Below are 17,068 nucleotides of genomic sequence, written 5' to 3' on the forward strand. Positions count from 1 at the left end.
CACCCTCCCTCCTCAGCCTACAAATATACTGCACTTAATATAGGCCACCATCACACACTCATTCTAACGTAAAATTCAGATCCAACCTAGTTTAACATTGTGGAATGATTGGTAGTTAGTTAGTTTCCTACATTCCTACTTTCCTCCCTTGTTCAGTTTGACAAGGTTTTGTATATCTTATTAGCTGTTTGTCAGTAGCCAGAAGATATCAGGTCTGTGAAGAAAAGGTGGTACTTATGAGTGACAATAAGAATCAGAAGGCCCCAAGTTGTAGTCATGAAAACTGTGGGTTTTAATGTAAACACTACATTCGATTGGTATTCCAGCACGAACATCCCACATGAAAGAACAACCATTCACTAAAAAGGAGTGAGAAAAAAGCAGCACAGAAAAGCATTCACTGGGATAAAAAGCCTGGATAATAAAACAGGAGGGGAACAAAGGAAAGGTAATGCCAAACTGGTTTGTGTAATACTACACAGTATTCTTTAAAAAAATGTAAATCAAGAAAGCAGACAGGTAGGAGAGATACATCTTTCCAAATCTTTGTGTGAAGTGAGAGCTGTGCTTTTCTATGAAGACCTGGAAAGTGTTTTGAGTACAATTCCCCAAAAGTAAAAGAAAGAGCTTGAATCTGTACAGCCGTGTGGACACCCTGCCCAGCAACGGGGCAGGATGTGCTCCAAAGTGGTTCTTCCAAAATAAAAATCAATTATATTATATATATATATATATATATATATATATATAAGTCAGGCTAAGTAAAGACACTGTACTGCATGGAGAACAGGCTAAAATAATCAGTACAGTTCATAAACATGGGTAAGTCAGTAAGAACAGCTCAAGAATGGATCACGGGAACCCTTGCCAACTGTTTTCTTTAAATGGAAAGAGAGAAATAAATGTTCTGTAGCTACAAAGCACAAGAAATATACTTTAATAATAATACAGAATCATCATTATCATTGATATTGTAATTATTATCATTGTCCTTTTCATTTTTGTTTTTATTGTCATAATCATACTTTTTTGTCGATTTTTTTTTTCTTGAATAGTTCTACATTGAAAAGATCCCAAGGATCTACAGATTTCTACCAAGACAACACAGCCAGCCCAATGACCCTTGACCTGAAATCTCCACATCACTGGTCAGCACGGCTGTTGGTTGGCCTCCCTAACTCCCTCCCGTCTCAGCCCTTCCCAGTCCATAAGATGGTTGTCTCTTTATGATGCTGTTGTCTTTAGATATTTTTCTTCTTCGGTTTTTCAATTTTCTTTGACCTTTGTTTTGGATAAAAAATAAAAAATCTCAACATTTTCTATGTGAAGCATTTAACTGTCTCTTTATACAAAGGCTGATGGGTCAATCATGCTATCTGTGTCAGGAGGAGTGACAGGGACACCACTACCAAGCAAGTGGACTACCCAAAACAAGAAAACCATGGGGGCGCTAGAAAAAAAATAAAGATGATAAAGTAGAGGAATAAAGTACAAGTGTGGTGTGTGGTGAGTGGTGTGGTGAGTACAAGGTGTGTGGTGAGTACAAGGTGTGTGGTGAGTACAAGGTGTGTGGTGTGTGGTGAGTACAAGGTGTGTGGTGAGTACAAGGTGTGTGGTGAGTGTGGGACAGATGATAAATGAATCAATGGTAATAAAAAAAGAAGTTCCTACATGCTAGTGTTAATAGGTATTCATTACAGTAACAAAGTGTTCCTAGGGCCATCTCCAAACCTGTCATTTTCAGGGGGTTGGCAGCTTTCAGATATCTGATTGGTTTAGAGGCTTGGGGTCACGTGCTGTGACTCACTGCTCCAAAATCCACACAGCCAATGGCAAAGGCCCACCGGAGTGACAGGAAGGGATTGGATAAAACAAAGAAAAAAGATGGGTGCTTCTGTTGATCTCAACGATCAAATAGCTGAACAGAATTTCTAGGATTACCATGACAACCAAGTCTGGTACATAAGAAAGTAAAGAGGACAGGAACACACAAACACATCAGCTTGTTTCAACTGATCTGGACTGTGGTACTCATGACCATCATACCTGTCATAGCCATTGTTAGAGCAAGAAATGTTTTTTAGCGTCATTACATCATTACTACAGTAACGCACTCAGGCAAACGTGTACAGGTCAGCCAATGGACTGAGATTCATGTAATAAATATACATATGATAAACAAAAACATACAAAAATGACAAAAAGAAAGACATTATGTAAAACAAGTGAGGGTTGTTTTGTTAAAAACAAAAAGACACAGTTGGGAAGTGGAGAAAACAAACATTAAACAAGTTCTCAACTTTGTTCTAAAACTTTAAAAGCTGGGTTTCTATAAGAAATCAGTTCTGTTGGCAGCTCTTTGAAGTCAAACTAAAAACATTATATATATATTGATATATACGTATGCCTATTTTAAAACAATCATTATTATTATTTACCAAGTTGCATTTTCAATTAGAATCATTTCCAGAGGTGAGGCGAGGGGCGGTCAGGGCTCAGTACAAACCACAGCCTCGCAGGTTGTTGGCGATGATGATGTCAGTGACAGCGTCAAACACCACCTGGATGTTCCCTGTATCCGTGGCACACGTCAGGTGACAGTAGATCTCCTTATTGGGCGAGCGGTTCTTGCTCTCAAATTGTGCTTGGATGTAGGCAGCTGCATCATCATAGGTGTTAGGACCTGTGCAGGGAGGCAGTGCAAAATGTGAAAGAGGGAAAAAAGAGGGAGGGAGGGAGGGAAGATAGGACGGAGAGAAAGGCAACAGGAAAAACTTTCAGGGCCTAAACTAATTCCATTGAATACGTTTTATATTCTCCTATGTAGATGATTACCTCTATTACAATCACATTCTGGTGTGGTAACCCATGTGACTTCAGTTAACATGAGGATACAGTCACAATGGCTTGGCTGTGTGTGTCAGATGTGGAAGGCAGAATAATGTGTCCCTGTGGGCAGCTCTCTAACGCCGGGAAAAGAAATGGTATGGTGACTGTCTGTCTGTCTGTCTGTGCCTAAGCGTACAGAGATGGGGACAGCTCTCACTGGTCATCCTTTCTCCATGACTGCTCAAGTGTGGCTGTGATTTTATTCTCTCTCGGGCTATGGTTGACCATCTCCCCTTGTCAGAGAGGGGAGGGAGGAGAGGCTGAAGGCTGAAGAAATTCGGCTTGTCACCAAAAGCACTCACAAACTTCTACAGATGCACAATCGAGAGCATCCTGTCGGGCTGTATCACCGCCTGGTACGGCAACTGCTCCGCCCACAACCGTAAGGCTCTCCAGAGGGTACTGAGGTCTGCACAACGCATCACCGGGGGCAAACTACCTGCCCTCCAGGACACCTATCCCACCGATGTCACAGGAAGGCCATAAAGATCATCAAGAACAACAACCACCCGAGCCATTGCCTGTTTACCCCGCTATCATCCAGAAGGCAAGGTCAGTACAGGTGCATCAATGCAGGGACCGAGAGACTGAAAAACAGCTTATATCTCAAGGCCATCAGACTGTTAAACAGCCACCACTAACATTGAGTGGCTGCTGCCAACACACTGACTCAACTCCAGCCACTTTAATAATGGGAATTGATGGGAATTGATGTAAAATATACCACTAGCCACTTTAAACAATGCTACTTAATATAATGTTTACATACCCTACATTATTCATCTCATATACTGTACTCAATACCATCTACTGCATCTTGCCTATGCCGTTCTGTACCATCACTCATTAATATATTTATGTACATATTCTTCATCCCTTTACACTTGTGTGTGTATAAGGTAGTAGTTTTGGAATTGTTAGGTTAGATTACTCGTTGGTTATTACTGCATTGTCGGAACTAGAAGCACAAGCATTTCGCTACACTCGCATTAACATCTGCTAACCATGTGTATGTGACAAATACATTTGATTTGATTTTGATATACTAAATACAGTATTTGTAATCCCCTCAGTTGTATGTACCACAATGTCAACTCACTTCAACATCACATGGTCAAGACCTAAGTGGATTTTGCAGACTAAAGAGCAGGCTTTCAGCTAGCAAATATATTTTGGCCAATTCTGACATTTACAAAGGTACAACATCTTACCTGTATACTCAGGGAAACAGATACTCAAGGCAGATTTCTTGATCTTTTCAGCAAATAGATCTTTCTTGTTGAGGAAGAGAATGATGGAAGTGTCAATGAAGAATTTGTTGTTACAGATGGAATCGAACAGCATAAGAGACTCGTGCATGCGATTCTGCAGTGGAGAGGAAAGGAGGATAGAAGCAGAGGGAGGAGGAAGAGAGAGCAAGGATGAAGAAGAGAGGGAGGGAGAGAGAAACAGAGAACGTGGAAAGGTTAGCCTCAGAGCAATAAAAACCAAGCAGGAATAGTTTAACCAAGCTTCATGACTTGAGGACAGTAAGCCGACAGTAGAGAGAGTGAGCATCGCAAAGCACCCGGATAGAGACTGCTACGTAGGAGAAGAAAGGGTCTATCGTGTGACTGAGTTGAACCAATCAGAACAATTGAGCTCTGCGATAAAGAACATGGAATAGTTAGAATCAGAATGTGGCATAATGAGAGGCAGCTGGCAGCTGCTGCTTTGGTCAGTGGATGTGTGTCTGACAATGATCCTGTTGACAGACAGGGGGCAGGGGAGAGAAAGAGACCAGACGACTTATCCATTCACTGCCATTCTTATCAAGATTCATACAGAGAGAGAGAAAGGAAGAGGATGGAGAGAAATAGTTAAATATTGTGTTTCTGTAAGTGTGCATGGTGTGTTACTGAATGAGGCATTGTGTGTTAGTGTAAAGTGTGTGTTACTGTGTGAGGCATTGTGTGTTAGTGTAAAGTGTGTGTTACTGTGTGAGGCATTGTGTGTTACTGTGTGAGTCATTGTGTGTTAGTGTAAAGTGTGTGTTACTGTGTGAGTCATTGTGTGTTAGTGTAAAGTGTGTGTTACTGTGTGAGGCATTGTGTGTTACTGTGTAAGGCATTGTGTGTTAGTGTAAAGTGTGTGTTACTGTGTGAATCATTGTGTGTTAGTGTAAAGTGTGTGTTACTGTGTGAGTGTGCTGTGCAAAGGACAGTAGTTCAGTAGCATTCCCATTAGACAAGAGAAAACAGAGAGCGAGAGAGTTTTTTAAATTATTTATTTCACTTCTGTTAATTATCTATTTCACTTGCTTTGGCAATGTAAGCATACATATCCCAAGCCAATAAAACACTTTGAATCGAAAGAAAGAAAATAAAGAAAGAAAGGAGAGACAGACAGACAGACAGAGACAGATAGACAGGAAGAGCAAAACATTCACTGCACAGTGCATACACAAACTTGATCAGAGAGGGGGAGGGGGAGGGGGAGGGAGGGTCAGACACAGTTTCATGGGCTGCTTTATCATTTCCTTCATATAAACACAGCCTTCAATAAATAATCACAACAACGAAAGAAGCGAATGAGCAAACAACAATAATTACAGCAGTGAGACACAAACAACACCTACTAGAAAACAGGTACTTCAATCATACCATGACGTACTGTACTGTCAGCATCCTAGTGCTGCTTGTGTGGGGTGTAAATTGAATTTCTTCATGGGGGTTGTGGTAAGCTCCAGAGAATAGTTTCCAATGTATTCCTCCCATGCTGATGCAGAGGCAGTCTTTGTGTAACACAAGGTGAAATGCATTCGGGGAAAGTCGAAGGAGGATTTAAGAATTCTGCTTTTCAAAGTTCTATTGTGCCGACTGTTTTATTATTTATGGCTGCAGTCAAAATACTGGTATGTTTTGCCTGCTGTGATAGGGAGCTTGTGTGTGTGTGTGTGTGTGTGTGTGTGTGTGAGAGAAAGAGAGGATTGGGACTCACAAACTGGGGACTCGGAGAGGCTGACACCCAATCAACTGTACTACAGCTACGTACCTGCGGTACATGAACTATCTCAGCCTTCACCAAGGTTGATCTCTATTACATCAGGGGACTTCACTGCTGTACATGATATTCACTACTATCTCTCTCTCTCAGTACCCACTAGACCTGAGATCCAGTTTAATCAGGGCAACATATTGTACCTCCCATCTGTTTCTCTCCAGCAGACAGACACACTTACAAATCTGTCTCTTTACCTTGGCCCTAAGACTTCATTATCCATCAGTCTCACTACTGTGGACATAAACTCTATTACCCAGCGTTCTCTCTGCCCTGGACATAGGCTTTATTTGCCATCAGTCAGGTTTAAGGCAATGCTATAAGATGAGCAGAGAGACAGACTGTCTGGGTGTGTGCTCTGGGACATACACATGCCCTCCAGAATCTGAATCTGATGGCTTCTGTCTTAGTTTAGTCTCTGGTAAAGAAGAGATTATAACTCCAGCTGGGAACCTGAGAGCTTGCTGACAGCGCAGCATGTACATGCTTCTTATCAATGAGTACGGTTACATCTACACAACAATTCCATTATCGTGGATAGTCAGATTCATATAATAGTTTGATTAAAACGTTTAAATGCTTTGCAAGAAGAACGATTTCCCTAATAAACCTTACATGAACAGATCTGAAATCAGGCTACCTGATGGCACTCTGATAAATGTAGAAAACCGCCAATCAAAACAAACATTCTACCACAGTGACCATGTCATTTTTGGGAAACATATTTTATTCTGATTTCAGTCATAAAAAGTTTGCATATGAAAACTACTTAAGGCGCTTACATTCAGTTGTTCCGCTCACTTCATTCGCGGAAGAAGGAGGCTCGCTTGGCAGGTGCTAGAACATGCACAGATCAAATACACAGCTGGAGCGCCGATTAAGATGTTTACATGTCCTAATAATTCAAAAGATTGCTCAGAAAACCAGGTGTTTTAATCAGCATATGCCTACTTTGATTTTGACCTGACACCGATTAAGATAAGCAGAGTAAGGTGTTTACATGACTATTGCAAAATCTGCCTACTGCCATAATCAGTTTAATATCTAATTATTAGTGTGCATGTAAACATACTCAATGACTGTATATATGAATGGACAAGGCCATTGATCATGTGACACCATTATTTAAGATATAGATATAACACAAGATATAACATGCGTAGTTTGAGCAACTCCAGGAAGTGGCATTGCAGGATAGCTCAGTGTTGCCCCCTCTCACTGAGTAACTCCAGTAGAAGGTCGACCGGGGTACTGCAGGCTGCAATTAGCAACTAAATTATACTTAGAACTTGTTCCGTGTGCGATTGTAAAAGAATCGGTTTAAGGACATACATCTGGTGTATTAGAAGCAATTATTGGTACCAAGATTGTCTTAAAAAATATGTTTCTTTACATGAAGATTCACCACAAGTACCACAGTAGGCCTTGAACTTCTGTGGCTTCAATGAGAGGGGGCAGTCATTCTCCCCTGCTTCTTATTGTTCATAAAATGTCAAATGTAGCACATGAACACTGTCTCAACAGATTTGGCACAGAATGAGAACTTGTCTGCTCATGACAATTTAGAGTTCATGTCCTGTTGTGGAGAACTAACTGGCCTGAGGGTTGGCACAAGCCTTTGCCTCCCATGTCCTGTGCATCTACCGAAGCAACACACAGTATCTTACTGCAATGACATTTTAGTGTACAGCAGTACAGTCAACAAATATTTGACAGAGCCCCTAGAATCACTGCAGTGACTAGAGTATCAGAGTCATCTAACACACGAGGCTGCACCTACCAGCTAAGGCAGGTGTGGTGCTAAGAACGATCATCATGGTAACATCTTCCCTACCCTCACTCACCCGGCACCTACATGGGTGTGATGCTGTGAGGCAGACAAATTAGTACTTTCTAAGAGATGGCGATTCCTACAGCCATGACAAGAAACGAGTACAGGTTTTTGTACAGCTAAACGAGGAGGGTGGTATCAGACCACCTCCCGATTTAGGAAGCGGCATATTATTTGGCAAGAAACCAAGAAGTTTTGACCCTTCTTAGAGTGGTTTGGCATTATTTGGCAGAAGAACAGGGAGGGTGTTGTGACATTTGGTGTCCTCCCTGAGGGTCTGTGTAATGGGGAATGGAACAGCTGTTTTCTGGATAATTATTCCACAGATACCTAATCCTCTCTCTTACAGTATACCACAAACAGATACTACTTTATCTGCTCTAACACACACAGAAACGTCCTGCTCCTTAGCCTATTCACTCTCCCATTAAATATGGCATTGGCACCAGTAAGATAAAATAGCTACTGACATAGCCAGGCCAATCACCATAAGGTAAACAACTCCAAGTGCTTGATTGAGACTGCTGAGGCACCTAAACTGCAACAGGAAATTATAGACTAAATATGACAGTTGAATATTTCTACATCTCTAACTATCAGCTCTAACTCAACTTCAGGCAGTGACTATGTTGATTGTCACTCCTGCCAATTTGCATTATAAATGGTCTCCATTTCTTACCCAATTACACTGTTTAGTAAAAATGTACCCTTCAGTAAGGCCACTACAGTGTAAATTAAATATTTGGTTGTACTTTCAAACCTTACACATTTCAAACCCAATCATTGAATCTCACAAAACTTCTAGTGACAAAAAAAAGCCTTCCAAGACTAAAATCTCAGAACCTACATGACATATAAGCAAAACAGAAGAAAAAAATCCACCCAAAAATTCACATTATTTATACAGTACCATCTTCCATTAGCCGCAAACAAATCCCCAACTCATCAACTCCAATTCCAACTTAAGTGTTTCACAAAACCTTCCAGGCACAAATTCCTTTCATATTAGATGACTATTACTCAATAAGCAAAATGCCAAATTACAATAGATACTTTGTTGGTAAAGATGAGCAGTTTTCCTTGTAACCTGTAGATGATAGTTTATCTCTGGTGGTGACCCAATGCCACTTACACACGGTTACACAACAGCAATAAATGCCTTAGTGTTTTAGTAAAACAGCATATCTTCTGAAATAACCTACCGCTAACACGACTTTGCTACAAATGTATCAAATGCATGTCTATAATCTCTGCATTCTTTCTTCGGAAATGTGATTCACCATGGATGTCCAGATTGTCTTGAACAGTTTTGCAGGTGAGTGATTGTCAAAATGTATATTCTTTATGACACTAAACTAATTGTTCCAGTCAAGGATTATATCTCTTTCCTGTATTCACTTCGACTGATGATGTTCAATGCCTGAGGCACAAAATACAGCTGTCTCTCTTTATACAACGGAATGTCTTAATATTTAACAAATCTAAAAGGTGAATTAATTTGATATGTGGGTGAGGGAAAAGTGGAGGAGAAGGGTCAATCCAGGGACACATTGGGTCTATCCTCGGGGTTAATACAGGCCACAACCACGCAGGTTGTTGGCGATGATGACGTCGGTGACAGCGTCAAACACAAACTGGATGTTGTTGGTGTCGGTGGCACAGGTGACGTGGGCATACACTTCCTTGTGGAGGGACTTGTTCCTGCTCTCGTACTGAGACTGAATGTGGCCCACTGCCTCTATGAAGGTGTCCGCGCCTGCAGAAAGGTTTGAAAGGGCAAGAGAAAGAGGAAATGGAGAAAATATATTTACAGGACCAGAGAGAGGCAGGATGTGGAAAGAAGGTGGGGTGAATAAAATAAAAGATAAATAGAAAGAGGAAAATAAAAGTGGAAGAAAAGCAGACAAAACAAAAGAAGGATATGAGGACAAGAAAAACTGAAGAATGGATTTAAAAAAATATATATAGTTTTTTCAAATATTTCACACCTAATGTAAAACCAAATGTCTTTCTAAGTGGCTGGATTATCGTGTAACTGTGGAGGGAGGCCTTGGTTTACACAGAGAGTACAGCAGGCCAGACAGACTCCTTGGCTGCTCTGCACTATAAGCCCTAAGATGATAACATGGAGTCATGCCAGGTAAGGGATGAGTAACTTCTGATTCCAAATGCTAATCATCCCTCTTCAAGCCTTTCTCCCTCCCACACTAGCCCTTCTTATATTTGTCCCTCCTGCTGCTACTACATCCCTCTCTTTTCTCCTAGCTCAGCAGCCTCCACTCTTCATCAATTACCTGTGTACTCCGAGAAGCAGATACTAAGGGGAGATTTCTTAATTTTCTGCTCGAATATGTCCTTCTTGTTGAGAAATAGAATGATGGAGGTGTCTGTGAACCATTTGTTGTTACAGATGCTGTCGAACAGCTTCATAGACTCATGCATGCGGTTCTGTGGGTAGAGAAAACAACATGTCAGTCAGTCTGCTGTGTGGCTCTCTTTCTAACTATGTCTCACACACACACACACAATAAGAGAAGAATCAAGTGAAGACAGGAAACTACAAAGCAGAACAGAAACTAAACTGTAGATGCCCTTTCCAGGAGTTTCCCGTAAGAGCCCAGAACATTCTAAAATACAGTGTCTACATTATTTCATTATCATTATCCTGTTTGTCACAGTGTCATGGTAATATGTTAAGTATGACAAGTACGCAGCATCCTGGGAGGTTAGCCAAGTTCATACACAATGTTATTAGGTGGGTCGTTCCACGAAAATAGTGCCTTTTGCGTCCCTTTAATATTTTAAGTAGAAATAGTGCACCAATATTGAATTTTAAAAGCCTATATATATTAAATTAAGTGCCCTTTTAATATAGACCACATGGAGAATTCAATGAATCGGGTTGTTTAAATATGAATAAAGGCTTGCCAAAGTGCCAAAATGTAACATCTTCACGTGTCCCTCCGTCAACACTGTGTCACTTCTAAGATTTTAACCCACGTCATCCTAAAATAAGTCACCATCACCCTACTTATTGTTGCTTTGAAAAAGTCATTTCTAAAGATGATGATTTATTTAATGTGATTAGTGATTATTTTCTGTCTGTCCCTCATTTTGAGGCCAACCCTTTTATGTGAACTGAACTTTCATTTTAATATGGTGAAACTTTTGAAATATATTAATCAAAAGAAACACTGAACATCTAATAGTCAAATCACAGTGTAAAAGCAGGTGAGCTGGTTCTACTCTTATTGGCAATTTTCAGGTGTTTTGTGGTGGAAAACTGTGCGGGTCAAGCATAACAGGTCAACCCTGTTACCCATAGATAGACAGCATAGAAACGTTTTACAAATAAAACATTTTGTGAAGCTTGCATTCAAGTAAATTAAGTGAAATCAAAAGTTTGTTTTGATCAAGTTATACTTCTCAAAAGACACAGAATTGGTGGAACGACCCAGGTAGCCTAAGTCTAGGACAAACCCTGTATGCTTCTCTCTAGAACAGAGATGGGAAGGCATGCAAATACATTTCTAGGTATTTTATGTTATTTCAAAATGGTGTTTGCCTGTTTAAATGTTAATTCAGAGTTGAAAGCAGACACTCTCTCTGATGTGAGTGAATTGTTGCCTTGTTCTCAATCACAGTGGAAAAGACAAAGAACACAGTCATGACGCCTCCTTCACAGCCAATCACAATCCACTTAGAGCACCAGAGAGGGCTCACACAGCCAATCAGATCAAGAGCAGAGGAAAGCCCTGAGACAGCCAATCAGATTAAATAGAGCAGAGGAAAGCCCTGAGAGAGCCAATCAGATTAAATAGAGCAGAGGGAATCACTGAAAGAGCCAATTACAGAACAACCCAAAAGAGTACATAAGATAAGTCAGAGACTTGAGTTCTTGTAGAAAATATAAGAGAAAGAAAGAGAGGAAATAAGAAAACTAATAACCATAATTAAACATGTATCTCATGAGGTGAATCAGCATCTGATGAGTAAAACTTTGAGAACAAGGCAACACATACATAAACCAGTGTCATATATACATTTTTACAAACACTGTTATCCAGAGCAACCTACAGGAGCAATTAGAGTTAAGTACCTTGCTCAAGGGCACATCCACAGATGTGTCACCTATGGCACAACGCTCTTAACAGTTAGGCTACCTGCCGCCCATTACATACAATCATATCCTCACAGTGACAATCCCAGGTAAACACACACACATGCTGAACACACACACATAATTACATCACAACCAAAAGGAGTGCTGCTTTCAACTCTTTCCAGATGATTTTGGATTCTTTGTCCTTGTGAAAGGTTTCATACCTGTGCATATGTTTGGTGGGAGGACCCTCTGTGGAACCAGGTGGGTTTTTAGCATTTGCCGATTGGTTAGAGAGGACAGCCGATGGCGAGAGATGACAGGAGAGGAGCTGAGACGAGAAGACGTTGAAGGAGAGACGAGAGCTGCTGGGGGGTTGGGGGAGCGCAGTGGAACAGAGATGGACATGCACGAGAGCCCAAATCAACTCATCTCCCCCCTCTCAAACACAAAGCATGTATGCACAAACAAAAACGCACGCACAGTCTTGTGCACGCACGCATGTACGCATGCTTGCACACACACACACACACACACACACACACACACACACACACACACACACACACACACACACACACACACACACACACACACACACACACACACACACACACACACACACACACACACACACACACACACACACACACACACACACACACACTCCCCCCAACGGTGAATGGAAAAAATTGTAGAGCAGGCAGGAAGAACCCAAACCAAACCTCACAGTCAAATTAATGGACAGAATTGCTGTAGAAAATCTGCACTGCTGTGCACATCTTTGAGGGTGTGCCAGTACTTGCATGAAGAGGAAAAACAGGAAAAGACAGCCAGAGAGCGAGAGATAAATGCAAATTTGTTTGTTGAAGTAGTGTGTGTGTGTGTGTGTGTGTGTGTGTGTGTGTGTGTGTAGTCGCACACGCGTGCGGGCCTGTGCATATGAGTCCAGGAGTAAACAAATATGACTTTGATTTAGGAGTCTGTCAATCTGTCAGAGGCATAGTTCAATAGAGACTGTCAGACGCATAGTTCATATTTCAATAGAGCCTTCCTTTTTTGGTATATCATGTCTGTAAATCTACTCTGATACATTTAGTTGTGTTTTCAAATAGGATTATCCTGACCTCGCTATATTAATATTTAAAAAATAAACCCATAAACGGACATCCCCATTCCAGTCAATCATGACATAATGGGTGGACTGGCGGCCATTGCCAGTGTACCGATAGCAGCAAAGCAGGAAGTAAAATATGAGCTGAAATATGTGCTGCGATTTCTTAATTCAACTCAACTGACATTACAAAAATACATTCAATTGTATGAGTCACATCAGTTAACATTTGAAAGAACATTGCATCGCAATACCAGGCAGCCATTGCAAGTGTACCCATGAGTTTACCTGTGAAATCAATAATGTCTATCTGCAGACAGTGGTTACTGCATGCTGTGCCCACAACATGCCGCGCCCACTGCTAGCGCTGTCTCTGGCCCACACTCCAGCACAGTAGGTGGCGGTAATGCACCAACCGCCCAAAAAACCCACAGAAGAAGAAGGAGGCTTCTAGCTAGCTAGGGGACACGGGTACGCCGTGTCTTTCACCCCGCCTGCAGAGCACTGCTTTCTGCAGTTCTGTTAACGTTACTGATAGGAAGGTAACGTTAGTTAGCTAGCTAGCGTAGCCAACCCAACTCTCGCATGGCACTACCCTCGCCTCAATCAATGGCAGTGGGCACGTGGTGGGCGTGGAATGTAGTTTTTATTTTTTTTTAAACATTTTTTTACCTTTATTTAACCAGGTAGGCTAGTTGAGAACAATTTCTCATTTACAACTGCGACCTGGCCAAGATAAAGCAAAGCAGTGCGACACATACAACAACACAGAGTTACTCATGGAGTAAATGTAACAGTTGTTAAAGTACTATGTGAATTTCACCAGGTTCATATATCAATATGTTGTGTTGATTTGTTATGCATGCCTGCATCCTGGGAGAAGGGGAGTGTGTACTTACGTTTTGCCCGGCGTGCTCGTGCTCAAATCATTTTGATGCACTGAGAGAGGTAGGCACGCTTTTTCTGTCTTCAGAAAAGTTTGATTATTTTAAGTACAAAGTCATACACACAATGTTTTGTTCATGAATAATGATGTATATTTAGAGGTTACTCATAAGTGGATGGTATTGTTAAGATGCACTTGTAATTGTACTTTTTAGGATGATATCAACATTCTGAATTCAACATGTGGTTAATAGCTAGCTAAGGTATTAGCAGGCTATTGTATGTGTGAACGATGGCTAGCTCCTCGAATGATCCCAGTCCCTCCTATTGTGCATCTGTTGTAGAAAGAGGCAACGATTCTCAGAACAGATGTGCTCTACAAATGTTTTATTTCCTTTTGGATGCAGGTATGTGGTTTTATCTATGTAAAATATGTTATGTATAATAAGGAGAGAGTGTATTCATTTTTGTATTCCAAAAATCATTTTGATGCACTGAGAGAGAAAGAGGCGACGATTCTCAGAACAGATGTGCTCTACAAATGTTTTATTTCCTTTTGGATGCAGGTATGTGGTTTTATCAATGTAAAATATGTTATGTATAATAAGGAGAGAGTGTATTCATTTTTGTATTCCAAAAATCATTTTGATGCACTGAGAGAGAAAGAGGCGACGATTCTCAGAACAGATGTGCTCTACAAATGTTTTATTTCCTTTTGGATGCAGATGCAAGATGCAGAGAGTCAGTTCTGCTTGATTAAAACTACCTGATCTCCAAAGTGCACGTTTATAGTCTCTATCAACCACACACAACGCAGAGTTACAGCGGTGCAGTATAGCACCGGCTACATAAACAAACATATAGTCAATAATACAATAGAAAAAGTCTATATACAGTGTGTGCAAATGAGGTAGGATAAGGGAGGTAAGGCAATAAACAGGTCATAGTGGCAAAATAATTACAATATAGCAATTAAACACTGGAGTGATAGATTTGCAGAAGATGAATGTGCAAGTAGAGATACTGGGGAGCAAAGGAGCAAAATAAATAAATAAATAACAGTATGGGGATGAGGTAGTTGGATGGCCTATTTATAGATGGGCTATGTACAGGTGCAGTGATCTGTGAGCTGCTCTGACAGCTGGTGCTTAAAGTTAGTGAGGGAGTCTCCAGCTTCAGTGATTTTTGCAGTTCGTTCCAGTCATTGGCAGCAGAGAACTGGAAGGAAAGGCAGCCAAAGGAGGAATTGGCTTTGAGGGTGGCCAGTGAAATATACCTGCTGGAGCACATGCTACAGGTGGGTGCTGCTATGGTGACCAGTGAGCTGAGATAAGGCAGGGCTTTACCTAGCAAAGACTTATAGATGACCTGGAGCCAGTGGGTTTGGCGACGAATATGAAGTGAGGGCCAGCCAGCGAGAGCATACAGGTCGCAGTGGTGGGTAGTATATGGGGCTTTGGTGACAAAACAGATGGCACTGTGATAGACCGCATCCAATTTGCTGAGTAGAGTGTTGGAGGCTATTTTGTAAATGACATCGCCGAAGTCAAGGATCGATAGGATAGTCAGTTTTACGAGAGTATGTTTGGCAGCATGAGTGAAGGAAGCTTTGTTGCGAAATAGGATGCTGATTCTAGACTTAATTTTGGATTGGAGATGCTTAATATGAGTCTGGAAGGAGAGTTTACAGTCTAACCAGACACCTTGGTATTTGTAGTTGTCCACATTTTCTAAGTCAGAACTGTCCAGAGTAGTGATGCTGGACGGGCGGGCAGGTGTGGGCAGCGATTTGTTGAAGAGCGTGCATTTAGTTTTACTTGCATTTAAGAGCAGTTGGAGGCCACGGAAGGAGAGTTGTATGGCATTGAAGCTGGTCTGGAGGTTAGTTAACACAGTGTCCAGAAAAGGGCCAGAGGTATACAGAATGGTGTCGTCTGCATAGAGGTGGATAAGAGAATCACCAGCAGCAAGAGCAACATCATTGATGTATACAGAGAAGAGAGCCGGCCCGAGAATTGTACCCTGTGGCAGCCCCATAGAGACTGCCAGAGGTATGGACAACAGGCCCTCCGATTTGACACGGCAGTCCGACCGCAGATAGACCCTACTCAGTCAAATTGCCAGGGTTAGAAGTTCCAAACCTGTTCTAGTCATTCTATTTCTATTTGTGATGCTGCTGCTTCATTCCGGGGGGAGTTGCCTAGGCAACCCAAGACTCATTTTCTTGTTTCAGCGAGGAGGAACAATTTCATCATCTCGAAAAGAGTCCATGTTACGACAGAAACGTACTCAAACGCATCGAATGCCCGGCCCTCCCGTCTTCAGTCAGCCCTTTGTTCCATACACACACAGCAAAAATGTTTTTTACAGTTATGACGGTTTATTTTATTTTAATGACGGTCTACACCATAACCGTCGGTTACAAGGTTATACGGTTATGCCAATCCTAGCACAAACACCAGCTGATACAACGAGAGGTTATGGTAGAGGACTGGGTGGAACCAGATGGGAAGTGTGACTGCTGTGTTTGCATGGAGAGAAATAAAGTAGCCTAACTGTGTGGTCTAATTTATAATGTTATGTTATGGACAGCACCTCACATATTTTACGTATCAAAAAATTGAAATTCAAAGTGAATCTACACTTACATGTAAATGGTCATAAGCTACTGTACATTTTCAATGCGTTTCATAGCAGAGCTAGCTAAACCTGTTTACAGTACAGGAAGGAGGATCCGCGGATAAAAGGCATGGTAATTGTGAACCCTAACCTCAACATGAGTAGCAGGAAACCAGGGATGTGTACAGTACAAAGCCCCTGCTGTTCATTATGTTGATGTCTTCAACGAAGGAAACATATATGACTAATATGCTGCACTACAGAGTGCTGTACGGAGATATGGACACAATTAATTAATGGTGTGTTTGCGTGTGTGACTTACCGTGGTCTCATCTTCATGCAGGACCTGGTCATACCCACTCAGTGCCACACAGAAGATAATGGCTGTCACGTCCTCAAAGCAGTGGATCCATTTCTTCCTCTCCGACCTCTGTCCTCCCACATCAAAGAGCCTACAGAACACACACCATACGTTACACGCTCACAGAAAAACACATTTGTATTTACAATACTAGGCCTACCCCAGCCAAACCCGGACAACATTGGGCGCCGCCCTATGGGACTCCCAATCGTGGCCAGATGTGATACA

The 17,068-nt window shown here is 41.5% G+C and overlaps 1 protein-coding gene across 2 annotated transcripts in view; it reads right to left on the bottom strand.

The window, feature by feature from the left end:
• Positions 1-268: 268 nt before the first annotated feature.
• LOC110520292 (guanine nucleotide-binding protein G(o) subunit alpha) overlaps positions 269-17,068 on the bottom strand; it is a 150,768-nt gene continuing 133,968 nt past the window's right edge. Inside the window, exons 6-8 of one of the 2 annotated variants that reach the window (XM_036974922.1) lie at positions 16,802-16,931; positions 4,101-4,254; positions 269-2,683 (exon numbers count right to left, since the gene is read on the bottom strand). In XM_036974922.1, coding sequence (XP_036830817.1) covers positions 2,496-2,683; positions 4,101-4,254; positions 16,802-16,931 — 472 coding nt within the window. In that variant the 3' untranslated portion in view covers positions 269-2,495. Of the gene's footprint in view, positions 2,684-4,100; positions 4,255-5,147; positions 9,516-10,053; positions 10,208-16,801; positions 16,932-17,068 lie in introns of those variants that run through there. The other variant, XM_036974925.1, reaches the window with a different exon arrangement.

The sequence above is a fragment of the Oncorhynchus mykiss genome, chromosome 1, assembly GCF_013265735.2.
Source record: "Oncorhynchus mykiss isolate Arlee chromosome 1, USDA_OmykA_1.1, whole genome shotgun sequence".
Lineage (NCBI taxonomy): Eukaryota > Metazoa > Chordata > Actinopteri > Salmoniformes > Salmonidae > Oncorhynchus > Oncorhynchus mykiss.